This window comes from Bidens hawaiensis, unplaced genomic scaffold, assembly GCF_021521415.1.
Source record: "Bidens hawaiensis isolate Kalapana, Puna unplaced genomic scaffold, B.hawaiensis_p1.1 tig00035078_1, whole genome shotgun sequence".
Lineage (NCBI taxonomy): Eukaryota > Viridiplantae > Streptophyta > Magnoliopsida > Asterales > Asteraceae > Bidens > Bidens hawaiensis.
The window spans coordinates 145562-157976 of NW_027496103.1; the positions used below are offsets into that span (position 1 = coordinate 145562).

Here is a 12415-nt window from a genome sequence, read left to right on the forward strand (position 1 = left end):
GTAGCTGTGTTGACTTTGTTGTAAGTTAAAATCACATCTTTGTTGTAGTCAATCCTAGTTAGAATCACGTCAATATGATGTTTATGCCTAGCACTTGTCTACCATGATATTATGGCATGCCGAAGAGTGTGCCTCTAATTCAATTGAATATTCGAATAAATAATAATAAAGTGTTAATGTCAGGTCTGTTATAGTTTTGTAGTTAAAATCACTTCAATAATATGATATGATTGTGTTAGCCTAAGAATTTGTGCCTCTTGTTCAAATAATTAATTAATTTATAAGATTTGTGTATCAAAGCCATAATCTTAGCGACCATTTTTTGTATGTTTTAATTGATTTTGGATTAGGAGAAGAAATCAATATGAATACATCACATATTATAATCCTCCTACGTAAGGTTGTACTATGACCAAGCACGTGTACGTTCCGCTATACTCGCCAAAAGCCACGTAGAAGTTTATTATTATTATTATTATTATTATTATTATTATTATTATTATTATATTGTATTATTATTCACACGGCTCGGCTGTTTATATATAATAGTATATATGTGAAAACAAAATAAATTACAACAAAATGTCCTTCCAAACTCACATCATTTTGTTCCTCTTTATTACTAGAGATGGGGGTGTAATCGGATATAATTGGGACCGGTTTGGGATTTGTCTTGAAATTTTTACGTGTTTAAGATTTTTAATATTCCGACTACCCCATAACATTAACTCATTTACCGGATAACTTTTATCTTGGTATACATAATGGCCACTTTTATTAAACTAACATGTATACCCGAAACCAGACAGGGAATTGCCCGACGGGTTTTTATAATCATCTAACAAAAACACATTTTGATAGTCAAATAATTTGTTCTCCGTTCTCAACAACTATAGCAACATAAACTAGGCATTATTTCAACTATAGTTCTTTTCTCTTTTTCAGATTGAGGTGTTGGCCTAAGTGTAACAACTAAGAGAGAAGTGATTGTATAAAACAGGAAGTGGCTTATAACTAATAGAATATAATGTGCTTGTTACACATCTATATTTTTGTTTTGCTTCAACTTCTACAACCACTTAAAGAAAAATTATATGAATGCTTACAAAATCTTCAAACTTGTTGTTGGTTCGTTCCTAACTCCGAAGTGAGTGACTGGCAATATATGATACCACATAGACAAAGAATATACAACGATATAATGTTAAGCTTATGCCAGATACTACATAGTTTTCAATATATGACAATTTAACTCTTAACATATATTTAAAGTATTTGACGGAACAAGCACGAAGCATTGGATGGGTGGTCCACACACTTGCTTTTGCCAACAACAAATGCTTTTGCTTATATAGGTGAACTTGCTGGTCAAGTTGACGAATATGGCTAGTTGTTTTTCCATTAGTAGTTCGTTCTTAATGGTCCATAGATAGTTTGACATTTTGATCTTCAAACACTCTTTGTTGCAACCAACCCAATTATATAAATGTTGTGTTTATGTTGAGCATCATCTTTAAGCCACATCAGCTAAAGATGGAGCTTCTTATAGCTTAGAAAGTTCAAAAGCTTTTTATAACCTTTGAGTTATTCATGAAGTGTCTTGAATACTTTAGTATTTTGTGATAAAGTTAAGAGGTTTTGAACTTTACGTCAAAAACAAAACTTTAGTTGTATGAAGTATATTCCTCTTTGATGCTAAAAGAAATATGCTTAGAGGGTTGCGTTGCAGCTTGTTACCTGTTTACATGTAGCTTGTTGTAATTGATTGAAATTATTAACACATTGAAGCATATGTGATTGATTGATTAATTAATTACATATTAAAAAAAATACCCATTAACCATTAAATTGCAATTGAAGACCTATGGATATAATTTAGGGGGGGAATTCTCAATATGGACCATTTGAAAAAGAAAAGGAGAAAATGGAAATTGACTACTAATCTTTAATATTTCTAAAATGGACCACGTAGCAAAACTATCAATCTTGTCTTCGTGAAATAAATGTTTCTCAAATGCGTCTTGATGTCTTGAGAGACATAATACAAAGCCACGTTTTTCTAAAACTTAAGGATTTGGATGGACCCGATAGAAAGCACAAAAATACTGTTTGAGAAAATTGCTTTTTATCTAAAGATTTAATTAAAAAATATAGACGACTCCCTCAACTTTTTAAACTTTTTGTCGGATTTAACAACATCTTTACACGTGTCAGGTTTTAATTAGTCAGATATCTCGTCGGAATATTTTTTGCCAAAATATCATCTAAAAACGAAACAGAAATCTGCAATAACTGTATCATCATTATCATGTCTTCTTCTTCTTCTTCTTCTTCTTCTTCTTCTTCTTCTTTTTCACTTCCACTGAGCTTCAATCCTTTTCCTTCTTCATATCACAAATCATCATCAGCATTCAATCTTAATAATAATAATAATAATAATATCTTAACCTTCACCAAACGCACATCTAAATCTCACATTTGCTTCACCTTCAACAACAGCAGCTCGGAGTACGAACGCGAAGAGATCCGGTGGCTCCGCGAAGAGCAACGGTGGTTACGGGAGGAGCAACGGTGGATTCGCGAGCAGCACCGGTGGGAGACCGAGAAGCAGACTCTATTGAATGAAATCAAAGCTCTCAAAACTTCAAATTGAAGAACTAATACGTGAAGGCGATAATAATAATATTAATTCTGTTACGAAGTTGTTAGGTGTGTTGAAGAAGGAGGTGAGTCAGATTGCTGAGACTGGAACTAGTGCCGTGCCGTTGGTGCTGGAGGCGGTTGAGGACGTTACGGAAGAGGCCGTGGTGAAGGCGGTTGAGGACGTTGAAGAGGTGGTGGTGAAGGAGGTGGTTAGAGTTGAGGATAAGGAGGTAAAGGATGAGGAGGTGGTTATTAAGAGGATAACGTTGAGAACGGGATCAGAAGGTGATCAGGTTCAAATGTTGCAGGTAGTTTGCTTGCTTTCGTTTGGCATTATCTTATTATTGCTACCGTGTATTCAATTTGTAGCAAACATGTTTCGATAGAGTGAATAAGCAAGTGCTTATGATTGATTATGTGCTTATCTGAAGGTGAATTAAGAAATGAATTTGTTTTCATTTAACTTAAAAAAGGATCCAATTACAATAGAGAGGCAGGTAAGCAGGCAACAAGCTTCACCGCCACCCCCTTTTGAATGGCAAAACTGATCCTATTGAAAACAAAGTTATCGTTCTTCGGCGTCGTTGAGTTACTGTGCACGACCCGCTGAACTCTCTTAAGAAATTTGGGAGTTGTTATTCACAAACTAATAATCTGTACATCTATTGTAACTTATAGTATTTAGGGGTTTACTATCAAGTCCACGGGTCTGGTTTATATCTATAAAAGTAAGTATATCTTGTAACTCTCTATTGAATGTAAGTCAAGAAGTCTTTTACCGTCTTACAAAATTAGCAGAATTATGAAAATTATCTACCAGTTGTTTGATAATTACGTTTTCTTAAACCAAACGCAAGTCCGAACGCCATCTCCAGTATTTGCATTTTGTTACAGGTGATTATATGAACCAGAATTTGCTAAATTCTAAACAGTTGAATAATGATTATCTAACTTTGTACAATATAAGCATATTCAAACACTATATTTTGCAGCTTGATTATCTGACTATTCCATACTTTTAAGTTTTAAATTGATTATCTTATTCTAATTTTTCAAGTTGTAATGAAAGTAAACATTCATATGCTGCAGTTAGTAAACATTTCAAACTGATCTGCTTGGTATGCTATCCTTTAGTGGGATTCTTATTCAAACTTTAACATTTGAATGTCCATACCTTATTCTAATACCGATATAATATAACTGTTAATCTCTGTTGATTGTAGGAGGCATTACTAAAATTAGGATTTTATTGTGGTGAGGAAGACGAGGAGTTTGCTAGCTTCTCAAGTGGCACAGAGAGAGCTGTAAAAACATGGCAGGTGAGCTGCTAGTTCCATTTTCTTACTAGATACCCTTCTGAAGATGGTATAGTGTTACTTTCCATTAGTGCGTTCGTTTATTTGTGTGGTTTGTGCTTGCAAGTCTTCCATCGGTGTGCCTGAAACTGGAATAATGACAGCAGAGCTTCTAGAAAGATTATTTATAGACCAACAAGACAAGTCGTCTGCCATCAAGGTAAGAGGAAATCTTGAAACTTGATAGTGCCATCTCCAAGAAGTACTATAAACGCTAATGTAATGATTTTTTGTTGTTCTAGAAGGGTTCAAATGGAGTTGCTGCAACACAAACACCAGAAATTCCTTTGAGAATTGTGAAAGAACCTGACCCGAACGAGCATCGAGTCTTTCTTCTTGGAGAAAACAGATGGGAAGACTCTTCCAGGCTCAAAAACAGAAGTAGTCAAAGTCAACCTAATAGCAAAGGTGTTGTGAAGACAAAGTGCATTACATGTCGTGGGGAAGGCCGGTTATTGTGCTTAGGTACGGTTACTTATTCCCAAAACAATCTTTATGAATAAAGATACATGTAAAGGTGGAAAAATGGGGTCAGTTGGGCTGACTAAATGGGCGGGTACTTTTTCAAATTTGATTACCTTAACCCAAGATAACCAGATGCCAAAACCATAATAATTGCTTTAAAGTCACATCCAAACACATGCTACCTAAAGTGATCGATCATTTTGTTTGTTTTTTACAGTTAATAAGTTATAACCACCTAACAAGTTATTTTGTTGCAGAATGTGATGGAACAAGTGAGCCAAACATAGAGCCGCAGGTTAGTATACTTTAAAAGCTTCACTTTTTGCTAATAAATTATAGGCAAACTGTTCGTAACAGAAATGAGCTTTTTAGCAACCAACCTCATGTTAATAAATTTTACCTATAAAAAAGGCCCTATCCACGTGTTTTTTGAAAATTATAATTAAATGTTATATCAGTAGTTGCATCATATATATAGACTTAAAATCTATAAGATGACCTATGCTACAATCCGTTTTACAAGTCTTCCAAAATCAGTTATAAAATACAAGTTGACAGCTACTTTAATGTTGGTGGTTAAATTTGGGAAAAATGTGAGATGGTTTCTATGAGCATGTTTGGTTTCAAAAAGCTAAAATAAAAGGTTTTTTTGTGATTGCCAAACACCATTTAACTTATTGGCTTTTTGAAAAAGCCAATAAGCCAATAAGGTGTTTTCAAACTCAATCCCAAACATGCCCTGTATATACAACTTGCTTATAATTATTAGCAAAATTTTCCCAGGTCATAATGTTGGGTTTTGGTGCAGTTTTTGGAATGGATAGGTGAAGACACAAAATGTGCGTATTGCGAAGGCAATGGTCATACAATTTGTGACGCGTGTCAAGGAACAGGAGCCGGTGCTGCATAATATAACCCTTCGCAATGGTCATACGATTTGTGACGCGTGTCAAGGAACAGGAGCCGGTGCTGCATAATATAACCCCGCATACATCATCACTATTGGCGATCAGATTTTGTTTAATCATAAATGTAAGTAGAAACAACATAACCACCAAAATGTGTATATGAGCTCAAATCAACTATCATATATATTTTTTGTCACACTTTTAGCTAATCTATTTATATAACTTTGGGCCAACAAACAACCATGTACTTTCATTTGTTGTCACTAAAATATTTTTTCACACTTTTAACGGCGTCTCCATTGTCCAAGAATGAATTAGAACTTATGAAAGTACAAAAAGTCCTCTTTTACATACATACATACACCCGACCAAACTATCCTTACACGAGCTTTTGATTAGTTTGGTTAGCCACAGGATCACAAACAAGACACAAGTATAGTATACTATGTATGGCATGTCAGCATGTGCAATTAAACACAGCGCCGCTCAAACACTTAGCTTTGTGAACTATCTTTTTAACACCACCCGTCTCACTCGGGTAATCCAAAGGTGACTCGTGAACTCTGTCCATCATGTTAATTTCAGGTGCATGTAAGACCACCTTTGCAGGAGATAAAGCCCATTGCATACCCCATATGGCAAGCGGTCTCATGTATACAAGCGACCGAAAGTGACCATCCATCGTCCACCCCTCTGGAGTCTGAAATGCGTATCTGCAAACATAATAATAACAATTAGATATTCTTTTTATACTTCATTAACCATTTATGTAGGGTTGTAAGCAAACCAAACATTCGGTGAACTGTTCGGTGGCAGGTTTGTATATGTTCTTTTGTAATTTCGTTTAGTAAATTAACGAACATTATTTCGTTCGATTAACTGAACAAACACAAGTCATGTTCCTTCAATTGTGCTCGTTAACGTTCGATAGGGTTCGTGCTTGTTTATGTTAGTTAATGTTTGTTTGTTCATTAAAAGTCTTTTATATTTCCATCAATGACTTCCTAATCTTATCATATAGATTTAAGTAAAATTATTAACTATAAAACAAATATATATATATATATATGAGCATTATGTGATTAATTTATATGCAAATTGACACATGAATATGAATGTTTAAAAAGACACCGACACTAACTAGGGACCAAACCGTTGACACAGAAAATTTTTGGTTGGGCAAATCAAATAAAAAATTTTAATGTTCATTTGTGTCCGTGAACCATTCACAAACAAGAAAGTTCGTTCGGTTAGGTCCGTAATCTGTTTGTTTGTCCGAAAAAATCTTAACCAACGAACATGAACAAAGCCTTTTGTTCGGTTCAGTTCGATTACAGCCCTACATTTAAGGATTCGAGAAACGATTCAAGAAACTTATTCAACAAACTTACCCGAACCCGTCTTCTGACCAGCCAGCTGTAAATATACCTTCAGCAGTTGAAAACCCCTGCTCCTCCATACCCGCATAAATCATAGTGGCTGCAAGCCCGTAGGTAACCCCGGCCCACACTTCTCGAGACTGCATACATGTTTCATCCACTTTTCCATTAGGATGCATGCCATTTACTGCGCCCATCCTACCCCCACCCACTTTCATAACATTAAAATCATAAATCTTCTGCAAAGTGCTTTTGATTTTATATTCATCAAACAAATTTGGTAAACCCGATGAAGCCATATACCATTGACCCGCTAATTGATCCGCTTGAATCGATTTACTATTGCTACTTGACCCGCTATCATAGTTAAAGTAGGACCCGTTCCATAGCTTTGATTCGAATGCTGCTTTTGCTTTGATGAATTTACGTTTATACCCTTCAGCTGTGGTTGAATCGCCTAGCTGTGCAGCCATGGCGGCGGTTGCTTGAAGTGCCGCCAGCCATAAACAACCACAATAAGCACTAACACCATGTACGGTCCACGCGTCATATGTTTGGTCGGGGAAACCGTCGTTTTCAATTAGACCGTCGGAGTCTCGGTCAAACTGGTCCATGTAGGCCATGGCAGCACAGACAGCGGGCCATACTTCAGCTGCAAACGATAAATCACCGGTTGCAGCAAAATCTCGGTAAACTTGGAGGACAAATTTAGGGTTCAAATCTTTCCATTTGCTAGTATCATGTATGTTATATGCATTCATTTCATGCCATGGATCATGAGTTCCAAGATCATGTGGGACCGCACCTTTGACTTTCCGAATCCCACATTTTCCATCTGCTAGAAATTTGACTTTTCTTTGGTCTTCAAATAAAACGGCTCTTGCAAATTCCCGTTGAATACTGAGTTCGATTTTTGGGAAGAGTTCAAGAAGAGCAAAAGATGCATAGAAATGAACATCATATGTACACCACATGATGTATTCTACGCCTTCCAGATATAGAAAGCTACCTACATCTTCATTGTCATTGGACGGATTCAGACGGCGTTTTTTGTCTTCCTCCTCGAGCTCATCTTCACTTGAAGTTGTAACAGAATTTTCCTCGTCATATGTGAAGCCATTACCGTTGACGTCGTTATCACCATTATTTGTGTCGTTTGTTATTTTTGATTGATGCTTCTGATCTTGCATGAAGTCGGCTGCTGGTAGTTGTGTGTCTGAAAAAAAATAGCATTCACTAAAGGTAATTAAAAAATATGTGAAATTACAAGACAAGCTGTCGAGCATGGAAATTTTAAGTACGGTAAGTTCGATAGGAATTAGTACCAATCCAAATTGTGCCACCAGCAACCAAGAAGTATAGCTCATTGAATAATGTAAATTTGTACCTGAAAGTGATAATGTTGATATCAAACAAAACAGAATGGGATAATTGAACATAGTTATTTATTTCACCCTAAATCAAATAAGCGCAACAGTTTTAAAGGAGAACGTACCATTCTGGTAGCTTGTCGTTTTCGAGGATTGGATTTTGCCATTTCTCAATCTCTTCTTCCCACCTCTTGTAATCTGACCATAATATCAAAATGCAGAAGATAAAAAATGTAAAAAACATAAAACAGTAACCAATTTTGTTCAGTACACAACAAGAAAATTTCAAGATTATAATGCTTACTTGTTAGAGCATCATGAACTAAGTCCTCAGCCGCCCTCTCAGAAGTACCATAGTATCTTGTGTACCGCCTAAAAAAGAGAAGTCGTGTAAATATGATATTACAACAATTTAAAAGAATCTGTAAGAAATTAAACCTAAATGACAGGTAACCTGTGATATGATTTTCCTTTCATAAATTTGACTTTAGGAGATGACCATGCAACAGCAAATGCCACAGTGCACTTCCCATTTGGTTCAACCCATGTTGCAGCAGACACTGCTGCACAGCTTGCATCCCCAGCTGATGAAGGAACAGTGGGGCCCGTATTAAAGTTACCCTGATCAAAATGACCATCCTACAAGAGAAAAATGATGATTAATAAAAATAAAAAGATATACTATAGCTTTTGAAAAAATGAAATAATTACCTGTTCCATTTTACCCCACATTTCTTTAGCAGTAACAGAGCATCCTTCAGACAAACCGAAACTAGGTAAAACCGTAACATTTACATTCTGGGTTTCACATGCGGCGACAGCAAATGTAACAGGATGGTTCCCTTTTGCTGTCCTGCAAACCATAACTAATATTTGTTAATTTTTTCATAACTAAACATGACCCGAACCGACCCATTAGTAGGTAAATGAGTTGAAATTGCCAGTCATGAATTATTAGTATATACAGTTGACTTACTTGTGATGTAGAAGCACACCTGCGACTCCATCTTCACCTCTGTCGATAAAAGAACAGAAAAGTTATGAGAATAAATAGCACAAAAAGAACTGTTGATTAAGCACACAGAGTAAATCAGACTTACCTAAACGGCTCATTTACATGGTCCCCAGAAAGATGCGATATACCTCCAATTGAGTTCTATAATTCAAAGACAATGTTTTGATATTTAAGAAATCAGAAGGGATCCTTTTAAATGCTGAAATGTTAAAATGATAAGACTTACTGCCCAAGTTAAGAGAAGGCTGACTCGTGCTCTTTCTTTCCCAGTATTCACCAACTAACATTTAAAGAAGCAACAATCTTGTAATTAGAATCACAGTATACTAGAACAAATGCAAGATAACAAACCACATTTATTAAATAATACCGTATAAACAAAAACAGATGTAGGAAGACTACTGTCTCGGTAATTATGAGGCAAAAATGGCGAGATTTGGCGACATGACACTTTTAGTTCTGGGTCAGGTTCGCCTAATAAAAAGAAAAAGAAATAGGTCATAATTTCATGTGAAGGAAATGTAAAATTATTTAAAGAATGTTTAATATGTTGTGATGAAGAATGACAAAATGATACCATCATAAACAGTCCACGCGCGTGGAAATAATGCATGATATGTAGAATGTTGGCCACTTAAGTTCCAGCCCCATGATGATAAACCTTGATCTGTACATTTTCTGGAGGATAATGCAAATATAAAGTCAACACACTTGAACTGTTAATGAAATTTAGGGGCAGCAATTTTGACCCATTAACCTACAAATGGGTCGATTTGAGCTATGTTATACGTCTTGACAGATCAAATTAGCCAAAAAAGAAAAGGAAGACTGATTATCCAATTACCCTATCCCTTCATGTTGGCCTGGGGATAACACTGATGCATACTTTTTATGGCCGCCGTCTCTCGATATAAAAATCTGTAATCATAAGTAAAAATATTCATCGAACAGACAAAAAAACATCTATAAAACATAACAGATTGACTTGTATGCAACTAATGTTTTGCTATTACATGTTCTACATAAGACATAAGCATAAGCTTAGATGAATATTTTCATGGAATGCAACAAGTATACAAGTTCTGAATGATAAACTAAGGGATGAGATTTACAGAAAACTGATTGGCCATCACAGGAGAAGCCTCACATGTACCGGGCAGAATTTGAAATTGCCTAAACTCTCCTCTAAAACCTCTAGTTATGCTGCCACTTCTGAAAATAAAAAAAAAAATAAAAAAATTAAAGGATGCTTAATATGACAATTATGTTAAATGAAAATGATTTATTCGTTCAAAACTTACCCCATCCCACCAAGTGGAACTCCTTGGGTTGCTAACGGTTTTCCTTCACGATTGAAAGGATCAATGGGTGCCCTCTGCACATATTAAGCCAAAAACTATATAAGTAGGTCACTAATGGAAAGAATGAATGGTTTTGTTGCAAAGTACTACTACTAAAAAACACATACAGATATAAGTTGGTCAAAAAACTCAACCCTATACAGATTACATAAGAGGGGTGTTTGGATGTATGTTTGAAAGCGATGTCCGATTATTTGTTTCTATTATCCAGATAACATCCTTCTGCTGACTATCAGATGGTGGAATACAATAATAAAATATACCCTTCTGTCTATTAAACCCTTTAAAAACACAACTTGCCAAACTCTCATACAACATTATAAATCTCTACCTGATTATATAACCGTTCAGTTCAAATAATCTAGTATCTCAAAACCACAAACACCCCCTGTTATACCATATCTTCCTTATCTCAAGAACTCTAGTTATACTTAATCTATCAAAATGCTCAAATCATGAACAAAAAGAAGATAGTTGGAACACTTACCCTTCCATGGGAAGCCTCTTCTCTTACATATGACCACAACCGCAAGCCAAGCCGCATCTGCAGCAGTCAACATTTTACAAAAAGCACCACATAAAGTTACAAAATGAGAATCATATATCACATTTTAAGCAGCACAAATGTTCTAGTTTTCAAGTTAATAATAATAATAATAATAATAATAATAATAATAATAATAATAATAATAATAATAATAATAATAATAAATGACAAACCATTTTAAGTGCTTCCATAAAAGTAATACTGAATTCCTTGAGAATATTGGCATGAGTGTTCAACTTCCTTCTCCATGCTTGATCAGGTGGCGCACCGCCATCGAAATCAAGCTGCATCCAATAACCATAATTACCAATTCAATCAAATCATTCATTTTCAGTGGTACAGGTACTGATCTCATCGATTACTGAAGCAACTGAAAACAATAACAATGAATGTAGAGAGAGATCCAACTCACCAGTTGGAGGGTGGTTCGATTAATGTACTCCTCAGGAGGCCATGAATTCTTCCTAAAATGAAATATGTACCCACTCACCATCTCTACTCTATTATTATTATTATTATTCCGAAAACCGATACACAGAAACTCTAAAAAATCTCAGATCCTGTTTCGATCGATGGCGTAAAAGTATAGCAAGCAACAGTGATAGATAACAACAACTTTTAACCTAATCGCTAGCCAACGGCTATATTCAACTACTACAATTACAACTAATTACTTAATTAATTAAGTAAGTAGTGTGTCGTCCTTCAACTCTACACAAACAAACTCAGTGTGCCTAAAAATTAGGGTTATGGATTGCCGGTGTGAATTATTATTATTATTATTATTAATTAAAGTAATATGAAGTGTGAACGGGAACAATGGGATCTGAGGCGGCAACAAAAAGCAATTATAGCCTAACCGACTTGGATTCAAATTGCTTGCGTTTAAATATTATTATTATTATTGGAATGAATGAATAATAAGAGGATCGGATTACGAGGTGGATTGGATTGAAGACGACGGCGGGGAGGGTTGCACCTGTGTCGCACCACGTCCAATTTCCGCCATCTGGTACTGTGTATATATATATGCGAATAACAAATGTTAATACTTTTTTATTTAGTACAAAAGAAATGTCTTCAATGGCGTCTGTCTCACACATTCATCATATATACATACATATACACACGTATTTATAGATACAGTCATCACTGTCAAAACTAAACTTTACTTTGGGGTAAGGTAATTGTAATTTGTAAGTAACAAAACACATGGGTTTTATTCTCATTGGGTTTCCTTTTTTTTATTTTTAAATATAACACGTTGTTTTAAGTACACGACTTGAATTTGAACGGGACGTTAAATACACTTGAACAGTTGAACTTGAACGGGACGATAAGTCAATTGGTATTAGTTATGTTTCTACACTAC

At 35.3% G+C, this 12415-nt stretch overlaps 1 protein-coding gene and 1 pseudogene across 2 annotated transcripts; one reads left to right on the top strand and one right to left on the bottom strand.

Annotated features, from left to right (window-relative positions):
* The first annotated feature begins 2308 nt into the window (after positions 1 to 2308).
* Positions 2309 to 5381, top strand: LOC143587002 (protein disulfide isomerase pTAC5, chloroplastic-like; annotated as a pseudogene). The gene is made up of 6 exons (XR_013144803.1): positions 2309 to 2951; positions 3867 to 3962; positions 4066 to 4158; positions 4241 to 4463; positions 4721 to 4758; positions 5272 to 5381. The product of XR_013144803.1 is annotated as a protein disulfide isomerase pTAC5, chloroplastic-like (transcript).
* Positions 5382 to 5828: 447 nt separating this feature from the next.
* LOC143586990 (uncharacterized) lies at positions 5829 to 11844 on the bottom strand. The gene is made up of 18 exons (XM_077068403.1): positions 11456 to 11844; positions 11217 to 11327; positions 10984 to 11040; positions 10437 to 10510; positions 10248 to 10347; positions 9980 to 10053; positions 9713 to 9813; positions 9506 to 9609; positions 9362 to 9415; positions 9221 to 9276; positions 9097 to 9135; positions 8832 to 8973; positions 8575 to 8759; positions 8425 to 8492; positions 8246 to 8318; positions 8076 to 8137; positions 6763 to 7966; positions 5829 to 6084 (listed from the first exon to the last, which is right to left on the bottom strand). Exons 1-18 carry the CDS (start codon positions 11534 to 11536, stop codon positions 5829 to 5831), a joined length of 2841 nt encoding a protein of 946 aa, XP_076924518.1. The 5' UTR covers positions 11537 to 11844.
* Between the last annotated feature and the right edge of the window lie 571 nt (positions 11845 to 12415).

What these genes read in the sequence shown, in the direction of transcription:
- LOC143586990 (XM_077068403.1), bottom strand. Translation starts at nt 11,536, where the DNA reads ATGGTGAGTGGGTACATATTTCATTTTAGGAAGAATTCATGGCCTCCT. An exon ending in TGATGGCCAATCAGTTTTCT is followed by an intron (nt 10,054 to 10,247) that starts GTAAATCTCATC and finishes TTATGATTACAG; the next exon opens with ATTTTTATATCGAGAGACGG. An exon ending in CGCGTGGACTGTTTATGATG is followed by an intron (nt 9,610 to 9,712) that starts GTATCATTTTGT and finishes TCTTTTTATTAG; the next exon opens with GCGAACCTGACCCAGAACTA.